At 42.0% G+C, this 23160-nt stretch overlaps 1 protein-coding gene across 6 annotated transcripts; it reads left to right on the top strand.

Annotated features, from left to right (window-relative positions):
- The first annotated feature begins 1700 nt into the window (after positions 1–1700).
- On the top strand, positions 1701–19773 carry LOC135516170 (uncharacterized). Of its 6 annotated transcripts, none has more exons than XM_064940260.1 (25): positions 1701–2284; positions 2555–2618; positions 3081–3143; positions 4423–4491; positions 9043–9120; positions 9257–9316; positions 9407–9469; positions 9603–9677; positions 9881–9946; positions 10053–10124; positions 10226–10291; positions 10453–10518; positions 12555–12626; positions 12737–12808; positions 12900–12977; positions 13104–13169; positions 13491–13574; positions 13681–13764; positions 14243–14296; positions 14438–14545; positions 16483–16522; positions 16620–16671; positions 17052–17466; positions 18108–18305; positions 18910–19773. In XM_064940260.1, the coding sequence occupies exons 2-25, from the start codon at positions 2556–2558 to the stop codon at positions 19198–19200; spliced, it is 2355 nt and encodes a 784-aa protein (XP_064796332.1). In that variant the 5' UTR covers positions 1701–2284; position 2555; the 3' UTR covers positions 19201–19773. The 6 variants fall into 6 exon arrangements, with proteins under 6 accessions (XP_064796332.1, XP_064796331.1, XP_064796330.1 ...); XM_064940259.1 differs by having other exon boundaries at positions 9872–9946; positions 12740–12808; XM_064940258.1 differs by having other exon boundaries at positions 9872–9946.
- Positions 19774–23160: the final 3387 nt, after the last annotated feature.

Raw genomic sequence — 23160 nt, 5'->3', positions numbered from 1 at the left:
TGCTACTTTACTTTGGCTCTGATGTGATCAACCCATACATTTCTAAGAATAAAGTTATACATGAAATGATGCTCGTCTGACTCAACAAGTAATGCTATTGTTTGTAAAATTTTGCTGCCCAGCTTTACTAGGAATGGGACAGCCTTTGAATAACACAACTATGTGTGTGTATTAATACTCCAGACCATCTTGTACGATAGATTGAGACAGCATTGTCTTTCCATTCCAAACTGTCTCTACTAGGTAGAGGAAATATCTCAAACCATTTGAGTGCAAATGAAAAGCAACATTTCATCCATGTATCTACTGATGCACTGGCACTTCAATGCACTTAAGAGGCAGGGTCAACTCAGTTAGTGGGGACAGTTCAGGGCGGTGATCACACACCAGATACAGCATCGTTACACTCTTACTCTATACATTTTCTAAACGCTTTAAGGAAATGTATTGTGACCTAAAAACATAATGTAGTTTCTACTCAAGTCTGATGAACTGTTGTCTTTTTTTATTTGATGTGATCAGTCTTCAACAACCAAAAAATTGAACAAAATCAAAAACACCTGTTTCGCTGTAATAAGAGGACTACAGCTCCCAGAGTACACCTGACGTTACCAAGCTATATCTGTACCAAGCCGTGGTTGCTGTTGTGATTGTGTTGCGTTTAATAGCAAATGTCATCCAACTGTCTTCTGAGGTGCAGATATAGAGCAAGCTAGAGCACAGTCTTTGTCCTGAATAATTTTCTTGTAGACAACATTTATTTAATGTTTCCAGTGGTTGTGCTTTTGTGCCTGCATATTTCCCCTCCCCTCTAATCAAGATCCACAATCCGGTGCTGGAATGCAGGTCCCCACTCCATCATGCTCGGTGCTCAAGCCTCATGTCCACCAGATGCATCAAACTCTTTGCATCCTGGGGAAGTAGTTAATTGTCAATGGAGCAGTCCGAAACGTTACGGTGCGTTCTGTGAACCGCATGCATTCAATAGTTTCAATGCGTGCGTTGTTTTACCATGCGGTGGTACAAACCGAAGTACACACACAGACTCCACCTAGCTATCTTTAACTAGTTGAAAAGCAGGCTAGACAACATGCATTTGGTGGACGTCAGGCTGGGCTCCAGCACTAGTGCGTATTCACTAATGGACTCCTGAAACCGGAACTCGCAAGATGTCAGCCCCCACGAAAGATTGTATGCGACAGAGAGTAGAATATAGTTCTTATTATAGCTCAGTGTGACAGGTGCGCCACTCTGTCAGATGGCAAAGTCGGCTCGATTTAAAACAAAAGTTACGTAATTAAGCACATGTATTAATGAATAGGATTCTATGTTTTCACAAGCAAAAGGGTTTGTTTTTGTGTGTTTTTTTAAAAACAAATTCTTTATCTGCCTTCCCAATAAAAACTAGTTTGAAAATTCAAACGTTTATTTTATGGAATAAATATTCCTGGATGGTTCAACCTTGTTGACAACATGACCGACATGACCGGTGCAAATTACTGTTTGATTTGAGATGGGCGCTCCGCCCTCCCAGGCTTCGCCCGATGAAGTGACGGGACATATGCCGGTAAACCCCGGGCCAGATTAATCGAACCCCCTCAATAACTCTGACTGCAAAAAATCATCAGTACTAGTGGGCGGGTCTTCTCAGCTCTTACATTCAAACTTTTCACAAAGCGCAGAAACAGGGCATTTGGCTTTCACAGTTGGGTTCCGACTCGAGTATCTGGTGTACTGCTCCCCTTTGCGATAAAATGAGCTTATCATATACCGGAACAGAAAGAAAACGTTGAATGCAGTATTGTTTGTGTTGAGCTCCCGAGTGGCGCAGCGGTCTAAGGCACTGCATCTCAGTGGAAGAGGTATCACTACAGTCCCTGGTTCAAATCCAGGCTGAATCACATCTGGCCATGATTGAGAGTCCAAGAGGGTGGTTATTGTAAATAAGACTTTTTTCGTAATTGACTTGCCTAAAAATATATATATATATTTCTCGTCAGTAGGCTATTTCCCATCGCTGCAAAACCAGTATGTATGACAAGTCACAAGGGCAGTGACGGAATTTCAGATAAAATGAGTTTAACAAACCGGAGCAGGAAGAACAAAGTTGAATGCCGTCAAGTTTGTGTTGACCATATTCCGCGTCAGTAGGCTAGTTCCCATCGCTGCAAAACCAGTTTGACAAGTCATAAGGGAAGTGACGGAATATCAGAAGTCTTTTCCTTCGCGTTTTCTACAGCCCTACTGTAACACCTGAAGTATAACTTATATGTGCCACATTAAGGTAGGCTTTAATGCTTCATATTATCGTATTGCATAATGTTGTGAGTGGTGATAACAACCAACGCTATTGTAGCAGGCTAAATATATCCCAGTTGTGTTTTGTATTGACATTGATTAACCAAGTCAAAGTCAACTCAAGGTAGTTATATATCTGACCGGTATCAGTGGTTATAGGGACACAATAACACAAGGGTTCTATACTACCTGATTGTGTGTGTGTTCTATTCGAGTCATGTGTTTCTCATGTGTCACTTTTGTGTATGTAACACAGTATGAATAGTCCGCGAAGGGACAACAAGTCTTCTCCAGTGGTTCCTCCCAGACCCAGCAGTGAGGTAGGACACTGATTGAATACACACACTAGAGCTGGAACGATAAACCGAAAAGTATCGAACAGACCGATCACTTATCGCAGGCATTTTGCTGATCTCGATCATTACGGTAAGTAGCCTATACTCGAGAAATGTGAAGTTTGAAAATGAGATGTTTGTTAATTGGGACAATGATTTCTACAACCATCAACATTAGTAGTAGTAGTAGTTTAAGTACTAGTTTGTAAAAACTAAAGCACAGTAATGTTATAAACGTATCATTGTTTTTACCCCCCACCCCACCCCCAGTGTCCCATTGAATCCAGTGAGCTCATGTTATGTGTGTATGTGGTTGTGTGAATCCTGATTCAAAAAAAGGTGCCCTAATGAAAGGACAAATAGTGTTTCTTTCATCGTTCTTTTTGGCATTCATTCATTTATTCATTAATTTGGTCCATGATATTGATGTCTTCTGTCTTCACACAGGAGATGAGCAACCAAACCGCACACCGCTTGAACAAAGAGAATGATACGAGCAGTAACTCACAGGTATCAAATCAAATCAAATTGTATTTGTCACATGCGCCGAATACAACCTTACACCTGCTTACTTACAAGCCCTTTAACCAACGATGCAGTTTTAAGAAAATACCCCCACAATTAAGCGATAAGAACAACAAATTATTAAAGAGCAGCAGTAAATAACAATAGCGGGACTATATACAGGGGGTACCGGTACCGAGTCAAAGTGCGGGGGCACCGGAGTTGAGGTAATTGAGGTATGTACATGTAGGTAGAGTTATTAAATTGACTATGCATAGATAATAACAGAGAGTAGCAGCAGAGTAGGGGGGGGGGGGGCAATGCTATAACTGACACACACAGACAGCTCTGTCTTACTATACTTGTGAGGACTTTTTGGGGAGCAACAATTGATTCCCATTCAAAATCCTATTTTCCCTAAACCTAACCACTGACCCTTAACCCTAACACTAATTCTAACACTAATTCTAACCCTAAACCTGCTTTTAGCAACGCGGGTGTATTTCCATTCACTAGCAATGCCTTCAATTGTATTGGCTTGCAAAAAACAGTCCACAGGAAGACAGAAGTTAAATACAAATCCATTTCAACTTACTGTGCCGGTGGGTTGGATATTTGGTCATTATGACAGAGGTGATTTGAGACAAAATATCGTAAGGATCGTATTATTAAACAGAATTTCCAAAGGTGGGTGTGTCGTAGACCCACTTCCTCTCGGCTTTACCTCATGTCAAAATAGATGTCCTGCACATGCGCGATAAGTGGGCAAAAAAGGAATAACTTGTGTTGGACTTATATTTTGACATGAGGTAAGCCGAGAGGAAGTGGGTCTACGACACACCCACGTTTGGAAAGTCTGTTTAATAATACAATCCTTTCGATATTTTGTCTCAAATTCCTGTCCACTGGCACAGTAAGTTGAAATGGAATTGTATTTCACTTCTGGATTCCCGCAGACTGTTTTTGTGCAACCCAATACAACTGAAAGCAACGCCAGTGTATGTAAATATGCCCACTTTGCTAAGAGCAGCTAATACATCCCCATTGTATCGTCGGTGAACAAAACACCAACGAAAGCTTTGTTGTTTTTACAGATGATACAACGATGCAGTTGATGCAATTGACTGTTAACCATGATCAAACAATTGGTTTCAGTAGAATAACACTGAGAGTGAGCTGCTCCCCAAAACAAAGGTTATAAAAGGCTACAACTGAGCATGCTCTCTCTGCCCGTTGTAAGTAAATTATGTGATGAGTTGTGTTTTTGTTTGTTTCTTTCCAACAGAGGACTGGGATGATGGGAGTCATGCAGAAAGTCAACCCGTTCAAAACCACGACACAGGTTACTACATCAGTAATGTTAAATAGATTACTATTTTCATAGCCTAGTCCCAGATCAGTTAGTTCTGCTCAAATCAAATCACATTTTATTGGTCACATACACATGTTTAGCAGATGTTATTCCGGGTGTAGCGAAATGCTTGTGTTTCTAGCTGCAACAGTACAGTAATATCTAACAATTCACAACAATACACACAATACACACATCTAAAAGTAAAATAATGTAATGAAGAAATATATAAATAGTAGGACGAGCAATGTCGGCGTGGCATAGACAAAAATACAGTAGGGTAGAATACAGTATATACATATGAGATGAGTAAAGCAAAAATATGTAAACATTATTAAAGTGACTAGTATTCCATTATTAAAATGGCCAGTGAGTCTATGTACAGCACCAGTCAAAAGTTTGGACACACCTACTCCTTCAAGGGTTTTTCTTAGTTCTTACTATTTTCTAAATTTTAGAATAACATCAAAACTATCAAATAACAAATATGGAATCATGTAGTAATCAAAAAAGTGTTAAACATATCAAAATATATTTTATATTTGAGATTCTTCAAAGTAGACAGCCTTTGCCTTGACAGCTTTGCACACTCTTGGCATTCTCTCAACCAGCTTCATGCGGTAGTCACATGGAATGCATTTCAATTAAAAGGTGTGCCTTGTTAAAAATGTATTTCTGGAATTTCTTCTTTCCTTCTTAATATGTTTGAGCCAATCAGTTCTGTTGTGACAAGGTATGGTTGGTATACAGAATATAGCCCTATTTGCTAAAATACCAAGTCTATATTATGGCAAGAACAGCTCAAATATGCAAAGAGAAACAACGGTCTGTCATTACTGTAAGACATGAATGTCAGTCAATCCAGAAGATGTGTACGTTTCTTCAAGTGCAGTCGCAAAAATGATCAAGCGCTATGATGAAACTGGCTCTCATGAGGACCGCCACAGAAAGGAAGACCCAGAGTTACCTCTGCTTCAGAGTTAACTGCACTTCAGTTTGCAGCCCAAATAAAGGCTTCACAGAGTTCAAGTAACAGACACATCTCAACATCAACTGTTCAGAGGAGACTGCGTGAATCAGTCCTTCATGGTCGAAATGCTGCAAAGAAACCACTACTGAAGAACACCAATAATAAGAAGACTTACTTGGGGCAAGAAACACGAGCAATGGACATTAGACTAGTGGAAATCTGTCCTTTGGTCTGATAAATCCACATTTTGATATTTTTGGATCCAACCGCCGTGTCTTTGTGAGATGCAGAGTAGGTGAACAGATGATCTCTGCATGTGTGGTTCCTACTGTGAAGCATGGAGGAAGAAGTGTGATGTGTGGTGGTGCTTTGCTGGTGACTGTCTGTGATTTATTTAGAATTCAAGGCACATTTAACCAGCATGGCTACCACAGCATTCTGCAGCGATACGTCATCCCATCTGGTTTGCGCTTAGTGGGATTATCATTTGTTTTTCAACAGGACAATGACCCAAAATACACCTCCAGGTGTGTAAGGGCTATTTGACCAAGGAAAGTGATGGAGTGCTGCATCAGATGACCTGTCATCCACAATCACTTGACCTCAACCCAATTGAGATGGTTTGGGATGTGTTCAAACGCAGAGTGAAGGAAAAGCAGCCAACAAGTGCTCAGCATATGTGGGAACTCCTTCACGACTGTTGGAAAAGCATCCCTCATGAAGCTGGTTGAGAGAATGACAAGAGTGTGCAAAGCTGTCATCAAGGCAAAGGGTGGCTACTTTGAAGAATCTAAAATATAAAGTATATTTTGATTTGTTTAACACTTTTTTTTGGTTACTGCATAATTCCATAGGTGTTATGTTATGGTTTTGATGTCTTCACTAATATTCTACAGTGTAGAAAATAGTACAAATAAAGAAAAACCCTTGAATGAGTAGGTGTGTTCACACTATTGACTGTATCACCTTTCAGGTGAGACCCAAATGCAGGCTATGTTGAAAAAACAATGTTTACTACAGCAACAGGGGCAGGCAAACGACAGGTCAAGGCAGGCAGGGGTCGATAATCCAGAGTAGTGGCACAGGACGGCAGGCAGGCATTGTGTCAGGTCAGGTCAGGCAGAGGTCGGTAATCCAGAGTAGGGGCAAAGGCACAGGACGGCTGGCAGGCTCAGGGTCAGGGGTAGGCAGAGTGGTCAGGCAGGCGGGCTCAGAGTCAGGACAGGTAAAGGTCATAACCAGGAGAGCGAGAAAAAGAGAGATTGGGGAAAAGCAGGAGCTGTGAAAGACCGCTTGTTGACTTGATAAACAAGACGAACTGGCAACAGACAAACCGAGAACACAGGTATAAGTACCCAGGGGATAATTGGGAAGGTGGGCAACACCTGGAGGGGGGTGGAGACGAGCACAAAGACAGGAGAAACAGATAAGATCTTTTCCATTTGAACATCTTGGTCATGTTCTGTTATAATTGCCACCCCTCATAGCCTGGTTCCTCTCTACGTTTCTTCCTAGGTTCAGGCCTATCTAGGGAGTTATTCCTAGCCACCGTGCTTCTACACCTGCATTGCTTGCTGTTTGGGGGTTTAGGCTGGGTTTCTGTACAGCACTTTGTGACATCGGCTGATGTAAGAAGGGCTTTATAAATACATTTGATTGATTGATTGATCAGGGCGTGACAGACTGGTACTGTATCTAGGGCAGCAGCCTCAAAGGTTCAGGATTTCATATATGGGTGGAAGCCGCCTAGTGATGGTTATTTAACAGTCTGAGGGCCTTGAAAAAGAAGATGTTATTCAGTCTCTCAGTCCCAGCTTTGATGCACCTGTACTGATCTCGCCTTCTGGATGATAGTTGGGTGAACAAGCAATGGCTCGGGTGGTTGTTGTTCTTGATCTTTTTGGCCTTCCTGTGATATCGGGTGCTGTAGGGCAGGTAGTTTGCCCACTGTGATGTGTTGGGCAGACCGCACCACCCTCTGGAGAGCCCTGCGGTTGTGGGTGTTGCAGTTGCCGTACCAGGCGTTGATACAGCCCGACAGGATGCTCTCAATTGTGCATCTGTAAAAGTTTGTGAGGGTTTTTAGGAGCAAGACAAATTTCTTCAGCCTCCTGAGGTTGAAGAGGCGCTGTTGTGCCACCTTCACCACACTGTGGGTGGACCATTTCAGATTGTCAGGGATGTGTACACCGAGGAACTTGAATCTTTCCACCTTCTCAACTGCAGTCCCGTCAAAGTGGATAGGGGCTTGCTCCCTCTGCTGTTTCCTGAAGTCCATGATCATCTCCTTTATTCTGTTTACGTTGAGTGAGAGGTTATTTTCCTGGTACCACACTCCCAGGGCCCTCACCTTCTCCCTGTTGGCTGTCTCGTCATTGTTGGTAATCAGGCCTTCTATTGTTGTGTCAAGGGAGTACAGGAGGGGGCTGTGCACGCGCTCTTGTTGGACCCCTGTGTTGAGGATCAGTGAAGTGGAGGTGTTGTTTCCTACCTTCACCACCTGGGGGTGGCCCATCAGGAAGTCCAGGACCCAGTTGCACCGGGCGCAGTTCAGACCCAGGGCCCTGAGCTTAATGATGAGCTTGGAGGGTACTATGGTGTTGAATGCTGAGCTATAGTCAATTAACCGCATTCTTACATTGGTATTCCTCTTGTTCAGATGGGGTAGGGCAGTGTTCAGTGCGATGGCGATTGCATCATCTGTGGATCTATTGGGGCGGTAAGCAAACTGAAGTGGGTCTAGGGTGTCAGGTAAGATAGAGGTGATATGATCATTAATAAGCAAATTAAGCACATTTGTGCAGTCTGATACAACATTTTGAACAGAAATGCAATGGTTTATTGAATCAGTCTTAAACTCTGCACATACACTGCTGCCATCTAGTGGCCAAAATCTACATTTCACCTGGGCTGGAATAATACATTTTGGCCTTTCTCTTGCATTTCAAAGATGATGGTACAAAAAAAATACAAAAGAACGGTTGTTGTTTTCTTTGTATTATCTTTTACCAGATATATTGTGTTATATTTTCCGACATTCTTTTCACATTTCCACAACCTTCAAAGTGTTTCCTTTCAAATGGTACCAAGAATATGCATATCCTTGCTTCAGGGTCTGAGCTATAGGCAGTTAGATTTGGGTATGTCATTTTAGGCAAAAATTGAAAGAAATGGGAGGATTCTTAAGAGGTTTTAACTAACCTCTCAAAGCACTTCATGATGACAGAAGTGAGTGCTGTGGGCGATAGTCATTTAGTTCAGTTACCTTTGCTTTGCAAACTCCTAAGGTCATTGTCACACCAACTCCCGTAGGAGTTGGCAAGGCATAGAAATATCCTATTTTTCTATTTGGCAAGGCAGGATAAACTGATCTGGGACCAGGGACTGTATTAAAAAAGTGCCTCACAGTAGGAGTTCTGATCTAGGATCAGTTTAGCCTTTCAGATCATAATGAATAAGATAGGGAGAACGTCATCCGAGATCAGCACTCATTCTCTGAGACGCTTTATAAATACAGGCACAGGCTACTATTTTTAGAGGAAACGAACACCAAAGATCCTCATTGATCCTTCTCTTCCACCCAGGCCTCCTCTACAGCCAGTACAGCTACAGATCCAGTGTCAGAGAAGACAGTGGATGGAAATGTCCCTGAAGCGAAACAGGTAGACTTCTGCTCTGCATACTCTGTATCTAAACTGATCCGACTTGTCAGACTTCTGGTCCTTTTCATGAATAATTAACAACAAAAAGATCAGTGTGATGTAATTGAGGGAATCATAATGCTTGTATGTGTTGCAGAACCTGGGTATGTTTAAAGGAGTGACACAGAAAGTCAACCCATTCAGGTCCTCTACACAGGTATTAGCCATAATCCAGTTGATCATACTATGTTGTTCAACACTATGTTTTTTTACATTCAGTACCAATTTGTGTGTGTGTGTGTTTTAGGTGAGAAAAGAGGACCCTCCAAAAGACACTGTGGATCAGGAAAAGCTTCCAGAAGGCAAACAGGTAAACCTGTCTGTTCATCCTTGAATCTGAAGCATCATTATCCTGATTATAGGACTATATTAGCGAGTAGAGTAAAATGGTATTGTTGCTGCTGTACTGAAAGGACTTTTTGTGTCACTTGTGCACCTTTCAGGTCTTCCAGAACCCTGGAATGTTCACGGGAATGATGCAAAAAGTCAACCCTTTCAAATCTACAGCACAGACACAGGTCGTGAAGATGAGTTCACTTGGTCACATTACAGTAGTCTCCTGAAGTACATTTGTTCACCCTGTATCATATTGCAAAACAATAGTAATATTTAGGACTGATTTATTAGAATAACGTTACTCATGCAAAGCAGTAAATATTCAAATTCCCTCTTTTCTCTCTCTCCCTTTCCCTTCCTCTCCTCATGTTTTGAGGACACTCAGTCGATACACAGTGATCTGTCCTCCAGTGCTGGCAGTCTGGCCGAGAACACCACAACAGAAAGACAAGTACAGCCCATGTCAAAATAATGTCCTACCTGTAGTCTACCAAGTTACACACAAGGCCTATTGAAGACTATTCTGTACATTTGCTATCTATTTGCGTGTGTTTCAGGTGAGGAAGGAGGACCCTTCGACAGACACTGTAGATCACCAAGTGACAGCGAAGCTACCTGAAGCCAAGCAGGTAAAGATGTTTATCCATGTTCAGTATAATAATGAGTTGAGGAACTTTAAGAGCGGATCATCCGGAAAGGGATTTGTATGTCATGTGGTTTGCTTTTGCAGAACCCTGGAATGTTCACGGGAATGATGCAGAAAGTCAACCCATTCAAGTCTACAGCACAGAATCAGGTACTTATGTTGATGATGGTGATGATGCTGTATCATATTGCGATGAAACATTTTAGGACGGATGCTTTTGGTTATGTAAAATGCCAAGCTGTGCCAAATACTGTGCCAAATACTCTAACTCACCGTTTTCCTAATTTCTCCATTTCTCTCCTCGTTTTCAGGATACTCAGGCTGTACACAGCAATCTGTCTTCCAGTGCTGACAGTCTGGCTTCTACAGGAAGACAGGTACAATACAGCATATATACAGAATAAAATACATATATATGTGTATGTCACGTGCTTCATAAACAACAGGTGTTGACTTAACAGTGAAATGCTAACTTAGGGGCCCTTCCCAACAATGCAGAGAGAAAGAAAATAGAGACATAATAGAACAGTAAAACACCGAATAATAGATACACAATGAGTAATGATTTACATGGGGTATCCAGTACCGAGTCAATGTACAGGGGAGTGAGATAATTGAGGTAGATATGTACATATAACTAGGAACAAAGTGACAGATAGCAAATAATAGCACCGGCATATGTGATGAGTCAAAAAAGTTAGTATATACAGTTGAAGTCGGAAGTTTACATACACTTTAGCCAAACACATTTAAACTCATTTTTTCACAATTCCTGACATTTAATCCTTGCCTTAGGTCAGTTAGGATCACCACTTTATTTTAAGAATGTGAAATGTCAGAATAATAGTAGAGATTTATTTATTTAATCTTTTATTTCTTTCATCACATTGCCAGTGGGTCAGACGCTTACATACACTCAATTAGTATTTGGTAGCATTGCCTTTAAATTGTTTAACTTGGGTCAAACGTTTCGGGTAGCCTTTCACAAGCTTCCCACAATAAGTTGGGTGAATTTTGGCCCATTCCTCCTGACAAAGCTGGTGTAACTGAGTCAGGTTTGTAGGCCTCCTTGCTCGCACACGCTTTTTCAGTTCTGCCCACAAATGTTCTATAGGATTGAGGTCAGGGTGTTGTGATGGCCACTTCAATATCTTGACTTTGTTGTCCATCCACAACTTTGGAAGTATGCTTGGGGTCATTGTCCATTTGGAAGAACCATTTGCGACCAAGCTATAACTTCCTGACTGATGTCTTGAGATGTTGCTTCAGTATATCCACATAATTTTCCTGCCTCATGATGCCATCTATTTTGTGAAGTGTACCAGTCCCTCCTGCAGCAAAGCACCCCCACAACATGATGCTGCCACCCCCGTGCTTCACAGTTGGGATGGTGTTCTTCGTCTTGCAAGCATCCCCTTTTTTTCCCCAAACATAACGATGGTCATTATGGCAAACAGTTCTATTTTTGTTTCATCAGACCAGATGACATTTCTCCAAAAAGTACGATCTTTGTCCCCATGTGCAGTTGCAAACCATAATCTGGCTTTTTATGGCGGTTTTGGAGCGGGGGCTTCTTCCTTGCTGAGCGGCCTTTCAGGTTATGTCGATATAGGACTCATTTTACTGTGGATATAAATAATTTTGTACCTGTTTCCTCCAGCATCTTCACAAGGTCCTTTGCTGTTGTTCTGGGATTGATTTTCACTTTTCGCACCAAAGTATGTTCATCTCTAGGAGACAGAATTCGTCTCCTTCTTGAACGGTATGATGGCTACATGGTCCCATGGTGTTTATACTTGCAAACTATTGTTTGTACAGATGAACATGGTAGCTTCAGGCATTTGGAAATTGCTCCCAAGGATAAACCGGACATGTGGAGATCTACAAATTTTGGGCTGATTGGCTGATTCCTTTTGATTTTCCCATGATGTCAAGCAAAGAGGCACTGAGTTTGAAGGTTGGCCTTGAAATACACCTCCAATGGACTTAAATGTTGTCGATTCGCCTATCAGAAGCTTCTAAAGCCATGACATCATTTTCTGGAATTTTCCAAGCTGTTAAAAGGCACAGTCAACTTAGTGTATGTAGTAAACTTCTGACCCACTGGACTTGTGATACAGTGAATTATTAGTGAAATAATTTGTCTGTCAACAGTTGTTGGAAAAATGACTTGTCCTAACCGACTTGCCAAAACAATAGTTTGTTAACAAAGACATTTGTGGAGTGGTTGAAAAACAAGTTTTAATGACTCCAACCTTACTGTATGTAAACTTCCGACTTGAACTGTACCATTTAGACCTATCCATGAACTGTCCCCTAGTGTAAACTGCACATGTACAGGTTTATCAGAATACAAGTCCTTTCCTATACAAGACTATGTTTTACATTTGGTATCCATTTGTGTGTATTTTAGGTGATAAAGGATGACCCTCTAACCGACTGTGTGGATCACCATGCCACAGAAAAGCTACCAGAAAGCAAACCGGTAAACCTGTTCATGAGGCATAAATAAGATATACTCATAAAGACGTTTGTTTTTCTTCTGCTGTCATACAGAAGATTTGTGTGCCATGTGTTCAACCTTGTGTATTGCAGCAGCAGAATCCTGGAATGTTTATGGGAATGATGCAAAAAGTCAACCCTTTCAAATCTACAACACCGATTCAGGTAGCCGTGGTGATTATGATCAACCTGTATCATGTTGCAAAGTTATGCTAAATATTCAAATGGACTATTTTTCTCTCTGCCTTCTATTCAGGACACCCAGTCCATACACAGTGATCTTTCCTCCAGTTCTGGCAGTCTGGCTGAGAGTAACAGTTCTGCAGGCAAACAGGTAAACCTGTTTATCCCAGGTGCTGAGACATACACCTTCCTAGTATAGAAATACAACCGTGCTAGTAAGAGGAACATTTTATTATCACTACTAAGTGATTTCTGTGTTCACCTGTTTTTTTTTCAGAACCCTGGGATGTTCAAGGGAATGATGCAGAAAGTCAACCCATTCAAATCTACAGCACTGACCCAGGTAGCCTACACGCCCTTGTCGTGATGCAAAGGACGTTCCGATAGTTTAGACCAGAGTTTCCCAAATCGGTTCTGGAGTAACCCCAGCCAGTCCAGTTATTTCATGTATTCCAGAACTAGCACTGCTGATTCAACAAATGAAGGGCTTGATGATTAGGAGATCATTTGAATCAGCTGTGCTGGAGTTCATCGAAGGCGTGGACTGGCTGCGGGGTACTCGGAGGAGAGGTTTGTGAAACCTGGTAGAATGTCACTGTGCAAAATGGCAAATGATTTAAATACTCCCCCTCTCTTCCTCACACTCCCTTCCTCTCCATTTCAGGAGACTCAGCCGTCATACAGCGATTCATCCTCCAGTTCTGACAGTCTGAGTGACACCAGCGTCTTCAGTCCGGCGGAGAATCAGGTACGACAGCGCGTCTGTGATGTCCCGACCTGCGAAATAAAATGCAATTGCATATGTCCCGCACAGGGTTAGCTAAAATAACAACTTGCTCCATCCCTTGTCACAGACCGTGTGGTACACAGACAACGAAGCAACTTCTTCAGTGAAAAGTGGGCCTCCACCACCACAAGAAAATAAGAAAAGGACTGGGGCATGTCGCTTTTTAATTTAATCATACTATTATATTATACCATCAAATGTATTTTAAAATTAAGCAATAAGGCCGGAGGGATTGTGGTATATGGCCAATATACCATGGCTAAGGGCCGTTCTTATGCTCGACGCAAAATGGAGTGCCTGGATACAGGCTTTAGCCGTGGTATATTGGTCATATACCACAAACCCCAGAGGTGCCTTATTGCTATTATCAACAGGTTACCAATGTAATTAGAGCACTAAAAAATACATGTTTTGTCATACCCGTTGGTATGCGGTCTGATATACCATGGCTGTCAGCCAATCAACATTCAGGGCTCAAACCACCCAGTTAATAAAGCCATTTTTACATCAGCACCTGTCACAAAGTACTACACTATAACACTATCATCATTATTTAAGTACATCATCTACATAGGGCCTCTTCATAGGGCGTGTGTTCTTATGTTTCTGTCTGTTTGTTTCTCTGGTAGACATTCCAAATCCGAAGGATTCTCCCTGGTGCCCTGTTTGGCTATGAAGCTAAAGTAACCACATTTTCACTCTCTCTTCCTTTTGGTCTTAGTTATGCCTGTCTTTTTTTTTACTCTAGGTGTTTTTTTCTTCATTTTCACATGAATAATATTACAATTTAATAATATCATATATTCATCTTTCTTTTCCTACAGAATACTGATGCTCAGCCCACAGCCCAGGCGGGCCTAGTGGATGTCCAGACACTGGAGATGGCTGCAGTGCCAGTACCTGGTGAAGGAAACCCACCGGACAGTGAGGATGTATGTATCACATGTACTATGTTGCATTATGATACTTCCGAACTCACTATGACATTCCTTATATTGCATTGTAACGCTATGACACTGGAGATGGCTGCATTGAGGATGTACAGTATATCACAAAAGTGAGTACACCCCTCACATTTTTGTATTTGAGTATATCTTTTCATATGACAACACTGAAGAAATGACACTTTGCTACAATGTAAAGTAGTGAGTGTACAGCTTGTATAACAGTGCAAATTTGCTGTCCCCTCAAAATAACTCAACACTCAGCCATTAATGTCTAAACCGCTGGCAACAAAAGTGAGTACACCCCTAAGTGAAAATGTCCAAATCAATATTTTGTGTGGCCACCATAATTTTCCAGCACTGACTTAACACTCTTGGGCATGTAGTTCACCAGAGCTTCACAGGTTGCCACTGGAGTCCTCTTCCACTCCTCCATGACGACGTCACGGAGCTGGTGGATGATAGAGACCTTACACTCCTCCACCTTCAGTTTGAGGATGCCCCACAGATGCTCAATAGGGTTTAGGTCTGGAGACATGCTTGGCCAGTCCATCACCTTTACCCTCAGCTTCTTTAGCAAGGCAGTGGTCGTCTTGGAGGTGTGTTTGGGGTCGTTATCATGTTGGAATAATGCCCTGCGGCCCAGTCTCTGAAGGGAGGGGATCATGCTCTGCTTCAGTATGTCACAGTACATGTTGGCATTCATGGCTCCCTCAATGAACTTTAGCTCCCCAGTGCCCGGCAGCACTCATGCAGCCCCAGACCATGACACTCCCACCACCATGCTTGACTGTAGGCAAGACACACTTGTCTTTGTACTCCTCACCTGGTTGCCGCCACACACGCTTGACACCATCTGAACCAAATAAGTTTATCTTGGTCTCATCAGACTACAGGACATGGTTCCAGTAATCCATGTCCTTAGTCTGCTTGTCTTCAGCAAACTGTTTGCGGGCTTTCTTGTGCATCATCTTTAGAAGAGACTTCCTTCTGGGACGACAGCCATGCAGACCAATTTGATGCAGTGTACTGCGTATGGTCTGAGCACTGACAGGCTGACCCCCCACCCCTTCAAACTCTGCAGCAATGCTGGCAGCACTCATACGTCTATTTCCCAAAGACAACCTCTGGATATGACGCTGAGCACGTGCACTCAACTTCTTTGCTCGACCATGGTCGAGGTCTGTTCTGAGTGGAACCTGTCCAGTTAAACCGCTGTATGGTATTGGCCACCGTGCTGCAGCTCAGTTTCAGGGTCTTGGCAATCTTCTTATAGCCCAGGCCATCTTTATGTAGAGCAACAATTCTTTTTTTCAGATCTGCAGAGAGTTCTTTGCCATGAGGTGCCATGTTGAACTTCCAGTGACCAGTCAGTATGAGGGAGTGTGAGAGCGATGACACCAAATTTTACACACCTGCTCCCCATTCACACCTGAGACCTTGTAACACTAACGAGTCACATGACACCGGGGAGGGAAAATGGCTAATTGGGCCCAATTTGGACATTTTGGGGTGTACTCACTTTTATTGCCAGCGGTTTAGACATTAATGGCTGTGTGTTGAGTTATTTTGAGGGGACAGCAAATGTACACTGTTATACAAGCTGTACACTCACTACTTTACATTGTAGCAAAGTGTAATTTCTTCAGTGTTGTCACATGAAAAGATATACTCAAATATTTACAAAAATGTGAGGGGTGTACTCACTTTCGTGATATACTGTGATATATTACATGCCCTGTGTTGCATTATAACACTTCATAATTTACTATGACACTGGATGGTGGTTATTGTACATATATGCTTTACATCGCAATATAACCTTAAAACATATGACTCACTGTGACACTGGTGGGCATACAAAATATACCTCTGTGTATTCATACTGCATTATGTGTATGTGACTAATAGTATTTTATTCTTAGAAGGAAGAAGGTCTTATGGATTGGTGGCAAACAGTAGAGGGTATGTTTGGCACAGAGCACTATTTTTCACCAATGTACAAGTGCGTTCTCCCGTCGTTGTTTACAGTAACTACAGCTTATATCTCTGCTCCCCCTAGGTTGGGAAACGTGGAAGGAGTCCAACACCTTTGACGCGGATGAAGGCGAGATGTAAGCATTGTCATGTATTTACCCATTGGGTGTGTCGTTTTAAGAGAAATTGTCAATGTGGGATTTCATACAACGTGTATTAAACGTCTTTAGGGGAACCCAACTGAACTGCATAACGCAGAAACATAATATTTATAGTGTAAGATCAGGCTTATTCCTCCAGGATTCCCAAGGTCCGTGGTTTGAAAAAGGATACAAGTTCTTACAAACCCCTCCCTCTCTTTTCTTTCTCAATTATTCGCCACCTTTTCTTATTTGTCCTTCCCCTTTTCTGTCACCCTCTTTCTCCTCCTTCCCCTCTCTCTCTCTTTCTCCTCCTCTCTCTCTCTCTCTCTCTCTCTCTCTCTCTCTCTCTCTCTCTCTCTCTCTCTCTCTCTCAGGGCAGTGGAGGCGGTGGCTGACCGTGTCTTCATGGCGGCCCGTCTCTTCGTGCGTCTCTTCAACCAGCGCGGGGCCTCCTTACAGCAACGCATCCTGGAGCTCCTATCATTGGCCGACGCCGCCGACAGCTTCCACAAGAAGACTGTGAAGGCCAGCGTGGGGGGCGGAGTCGCCAGCGTTGCTGGGAGCATCACCACTATCACCGGCCTCATCTTGGCGCCGTTCACCATGGGAACGTCGCTCATCGTCACGGCGGTGGGCATCGGCGTTGCGACGGCGGGCGGGGTAGCGTCAGCCTCTGCAAATATTACCGATACGGTGCACTCCAAGACAGACAGGAAGAAGGTGGAGAAGATGATTCAGGATTACCAGGAGGAGATGAAGGATATCAAGGAGTGTCTGGACTTTTTGCAGGTGGGTGAAGGGTGGAGTTGTCCCTAGATCATGCGGCGCACGTGTCAGGACTGGCCCGCGAGTGATTTTGTAGTTATCTATCTTTTGGAATTTTAGTTTTAAGTTAAATTTAAAAAAATTTAAACGGTAAAATCACCAGGAATTCAGCAAAAAAAGCGAGTTTGGTTTAGGAAATCTGTTCCCATGTTTTCCCATGAATAAAAAAAGAAACGTGATCGTGTCTCAATGTAATCTAGGTGTGAAATTCTTGTTATTTTCAAATGCAATCCCTTTTTGGGCTTAGCTGTGGTCAATTTGCGGGGTATAAATGATCAGAATTATGTTCCGGCCCCCCCGACCATCCACTCTGACAAATCGACCCGCGGCTGAACCTAGTTGCCTATCCCTGCCCTAGATGCTGATCTTTGTTAGTTTAGTATTTTCACCCCTAATGGTGAGGTTTCGAATTGGAGGAGGGGAAGCTGATCCTAGATCTGCGCCTAGGGGAAACTTCACCCAGCAGTGTGCAGCTGAGGTGAGGCGGGGGGGATTTGGGTGTCTTGACCTCTGACTTTATATCACGTTATTGCTTCTTTTCTTACTCTCCCTTTTGATTTCTCCCTTGCGCTTCCTCTTTCTCCATCTCTCTCCATCCACCTCAGGTCGGTATGGAGACCCTGGAGGAGTGGGACTTTGATCAGTACGTGGACAGCATCTCTAAGAAATATCTCAACCAGAATGTCAAACACGTGATGAAGGAGGGTGGCCGGGCCGGCAAGGCATTACTAATCAACACAGAAAGTCTGATCAACACCGTGCAGGTTCTCAACGTGGCAGGTGGAGCGGCCAAGGCAGCCCAGGTACACGATGATGATAATACATTATTTGTTTGGTACAGATTAGGGGTGTGAACATTTAAATATTTCAACTAAATTGGGATACTTGCTTTTCCCGCCGCACAAAATTATAATCGCAGTGCAGTTATAACAAAACCTTATTTTCTGTGTTATAAAGGCCTGGGGAAAGTTGGCTATAAAGGCCCGGCTATAAAGGCCCGGGGAAAGTTGGCTATAAAGGCCAGGCTATAAAGGCCCGGGGAAAGTTGGCTATAAAGGCCCGGGGAAAGGTGTTTAAATTGAAATAAAACCAGAGGAAGAGGCAAACTGTAGGTTACTTTGGTGAATTTGCGAGGCATGCAAGACAAGCCAAGACATTGCTAGATACAGATTACCTTGCCATAAGATACTGACTCTACCGTTACGCTTGTTCACACTGAGCTGCCCCATCAAGTTGGCGCTAATTTGCAGCATCCGTCCCTAGATTGGGTTTCAAATAGGTAAAAGGAAAAGACAAGAAAACAAATCACTGATCAAAATAAACAATATAGAATAGATCACAAATGGTTCAGTTCTTGATGTTTTCCATGTGCTGATTAGCTTGTCCTAATTATTTTATTTTTTTTAGGTGATGAGTGTCACCACAGGAGTAATGTCGGGTCTCTTCCTGGCCCTGGATGTGTTCTTCCTGGCAAAAGACTCCATCGAGCTCAACAAAGGAGCCAAGACGGAGTTCGCTGGGAAGATCAGGGAAGTGTGTAAGGATCTTCAGAATGGACTTTTGGAGCTCAACCGCATCAAAGAGCAACTGCAGAAAACTATGGATGGGATCGAGGTGGTGGAGGAAGAGGAGGAGGAGGAGGGGGAGGAGGAGGTGTACGAGTCTGATCCAGAGAAACTGGCCCAGTTGGAAGAATGAGTGAAGGAAGAGAGGGAGGGAAGAAAGTTTTCGGTAGTGAAACCGAAGGCGTTTGACCAAAATGTTGACCAATTTGTTTTGTTACTTATTCCTTTACATGCAGTAGACCTATAATCTGTGCTATGTTTAAGCCAAAAAGGTGCCTAGAATGTTTTGACATGGCCAAACTGCCAAATTGCCACTTTATTCTTCAGTTGAGAATGTAGTGCCTTATTTAATATAACACCGATGGTGTCACTAGTCTTCTTATTTCTATATTTTGCTCATTTTTATGACTGGTTAGTAGGGGAGAGTTTGGAATGATGACCCATTTTTTACATTCAGCATCACTAGGTCAAGCTAAATATAGTATTCTTTCTAACAAAGATATTGAAATATATTTCAGGATGTCATGTATCTCTGGAAATAATCCGAATTCATGTAAACAAAACACTTTTGAAAACACAGCTTGTCCAACAAAAGTAGTCACTTGGTTTTGGGGTAAATTGAGCATAGGGACACATTTCTAACACTTTTTATAAAAATAAAAATAAACACTTTTAACGTAGGCTCAGGCCCTGGTTTAACCTCATATCCCAGTGATAATTCCTTGCAAGATAATGCCTAGGAAGAAAACACTTCATTTGAGGGCCTAAAGGGGGGATGAACCTAACCAAGGAAGGCATTTTTCATCATTTGAGTAATTATGACTAATCATACGGATTTGAGGTGTCTTCAAAAAACTATGCTTGTTATGTATAAAACTGACAATGTAAGAATCATTTTTATGGGGTATATTGATAGCCAATGGCTCAATTTGACCCTGGCAACAATTTTGACTATATTAGCCCACACAAGGATGCACTTTCATGCTTCTGTTGGTATAAGACTTCAATTTTAGCTTATAAAGACCCCAAATGATGTATAGAACAATCTACTTTAGTTTAGATACAAGCAGTGGTGTCAAGTACTTAAGTAAAAAATACTTTAAAGTCCTACTTAAGTAGTTTTTTGGGGTATCTGTACTTTACTATTCATATTTTTTGACAACTTTTACTTCACTACTACACTCCTAAAGAAACCTATGTACTTTTTACTCCATACATTTTACCTGACACCCAAAGTGACATTTTGAATGCTTAGCAGGACAGGAAAATGGTCTAATTCACACTTTTACCAACAGAACATCCCTGGTCATCCCTACTGCCTCTGATCTGGGGGACTCACTAAACACATGCTTCGTTTGTAAATGATGTCTGAGTTGGAGCATGCCCCCGGCTATCAGTAAATGATGTCTGAGTTGGAGCATGCCCCCGGCTATCAGTAAATGATGTCTGAGTTGGAGCATGCCCCCGGCTATCAGTAAATGATGTCTGAGTTGGAGCATGCCCCCGGCTATCAGTAAATGATGTCTGAGTTCTATCAGTAAATGATGTCTGAGTTGGAGCATGCCCCCGGCTATCAGTAAATGATGTCTGAGTTGGAGCATGCCCCCGGCTATCAGTAAATGATGTCTGAGTTGGAGCATGCCCCCGGCTATCAGTAAATGATGTCTGAGTTGGAGCATGCCCCCGGCTATCAGTAAATGATGTCTGAGTTGGAGCATGCCCCCGGCTATCAGTAAATACAATAAAAACTGGAACATGGGGCCATCTGCTTTGCTTAATATAAGGAATTTGAAATGATTTATACTTTTACTTTTGATACTTAAGTACATTTGAGCAATTACATTGACTTTTGATTACTTAAGGATATTTAAAACCAAATACTTTTAGACTTTTACTCAAGTAGTATTTTACTGGGTGACTTGCTTTTACTTGAGTAATTTTTCTATTATACTCAAGTCTGATAATTGGGTAATCTTTCCACAACTGGATACAAGCATAACACAAATTATTTTGACTTTGTGAAAATATGTTTTTTGGACCTAACTTGTTTAACACTTTTTCCATGGTTACCTCTTCCCAACTCTTCCAGTCAAGAGTTTGGACACACCTACTCATTCAAGGGTTTTTCTTTAGTTTGACTATTTTCTACATTGCAGAATAATAGTGAATACATAAACTATGAAATAACACATATGGAATCATGTAGTAACCAAAAAAGTGTTAAACAAATGAAAATATATTTGAGATTCTTCAAAGTAGCCACCCTTTGCCTTGATGACAACTTTGCACACGCTTGGCATTCTCTCAACCAGCTTCATGAGGTAGTCACCTGGAATGCATTTCAGTTAACAGGTGTGCCTTGTTAAAAGTTAATTTGAGGAATTTCATTCCTTAATGCTCAGCCAATCAGTTGTGTTGTGTCAAGTTAGGGGTGGTATACAGAAGACAGCCCATATTATGGCAAGAACAGCTCAAATAAGCAAAGACAAATGACAGTTCATCATTACTTTAAGACATGAAGGTCAGACAATTCTGAAAATGTCAAGAACTTTGAAAGCGTCTTGAAGTGCAGTTGAAAAAAACATCAAGTGCTATGATGAAACTGGCTCTCCTGAGGACCGCCACAGGAAGGAAGACCCAGAGTTACCTCTGCTGCAGAGGATAAGTTCATTAGAGTTACCAGCCTCAGAAATTGCAATCCAAATAAATGTTTCACAGAGTTCAAGTAACTGACACATCTCAACATCAACTGTTCAGAGGAGACTACGTGAATCAGGCCTTTCTGGTCGAAACCACTGCTAAAGGACACCAATAATAAGAAGTGACTTGCTTGGGCCAAAAAAACATGAGCAATGGACATTAGACTAGTGGAAATCTATCCTTTGGTTTGATGAGTCCAAATGTGAGATTTTTGGTACCAACCGCCGTCTCTTTGTGAGACACAGAGTAGGTGAACAGATGATCACTGCATCTGTGGTTCCCACCTTGAAGCATGGAGGAGGAGGTGTGATGTGTGTGGGTGCTTGCTGGTGACACTGTCAGTGAATTATTTTGAATTCAAGGCACACTTAACCGGCACGGCACAGCATTCTGCAGCGATACGTCATCCCATCTGGTTTGTGCTTAGTGGGACTATCATTTGTTTTTCAACAGGACAATGACCCAAAACACCTCCAGGCTGTGTAAGGGCTATTTGTCCAAGAAGGAGAGTGATGGAGTGCTGCATCAGCGTCCACAATCACCCAACCTCAACCCAATTGAGATGGTTTGGGATGAGTTGGACTGCTGAGTGAAGGAAAAGCAGCCAACAAGTGCTCAGCATATGTGGGAACACCTTCAAGACTGTTGGAAAAGCTCTCCAGGTGAAGCTGGTTGAGAGAACGCCAAGAGTGTTCAAAGCTGTCATCAAGGCAAAGGGTGGCTACTTTGAAGAATCTAAAATCTAAAATAGATTTTGATTTGTTTAACACTTTCGATTACTACTTTTTTGATTACTGTTACTGATTCCATGTGTTATTTTATGGTTTTGATGTCTTCACTATTATAATACAATATAAAATGAAGAAAAATCCTTGAATGAGTAGGTGTGTCCAAACTTTTGACTGGTACTGTATTTGCCACATGGCAGAGCTACCCCTTTGGAACAAGTTACCCCACTTTCCCCTACTGTGAAATATAGTTTTTTTTGTTTTAGTTGAATAGTAATTTAGTTGAATAGTAATATATTTGTATTATTTATTTGTATTGTAATATTGTAGATTAAATGTGATATGTTTTATTTATACATGTCGTAGGACCAATAGATATGTTTGGGACTATGATAAATCAAGTCTTTTTCCGAACTTGGTAATAAAGGAATATTGGGGTATTATTTTAAATTGTGATCCTTCCCAAGGAATATTAACGCTGCAATGTGTTCAGTTGAATTTGCGGAGGATAAAAGGGTGTGTTATCATTTAAAACCACTAGAGGGTCACTTGTAGTTTTGAGTCAAAGGAATCTGAGCAGCAAAGGAAAGTACCGACTAACCTACAGTATTATGACGATGTTTTTCTCTCTGTCACAGGAAGAGGGCGCTGCCTCTACAGGTATG

Source organism: Oncorhynchus masou, chromosome 27, assembly GCF_036934945.1.
Source record: "Oncorhynchus masou masou isolate Uvic2021 chromosome 27, UVic_Omas_1.1, whole genome shotgun sequence".
NCBI lineage: Eukaryota > Metazoa > Chordata > Actinopteri > Salmoniformes > Salmonidae > Oncorhynchus > Oncorhynchus masou.
Note: the sequence above shows the minus strand (reverse complement) of the source record. Positions and strands in the feature narration are given on the sequence as shown.

Excerpts from the sequence above, each read along its gene's own strand:
- LOC135516170 (XM_064940258.1), top strand. The coding sequence starts at position 2,556 with ATGAATAGTCCGCGAAGGGACAACAAGTCTTCTCCAGTGGTTCCTCCC. Across the intron at positions 9,947-10,052 it reads ACACCACAACAGAAAGACAA|GTGAGGAAGGAGGACCCTTC; the intron begins GTACAGCCCATG and ends CGTGTGTTTCAG. Across the intron at positions 13,170-13,490 it reads AATCTACAGCACTGACCCAG|GAGACTCAGCCGTCATACAG; the intron begins GTAGCCTACACG and ends TCTCCATTTCAG.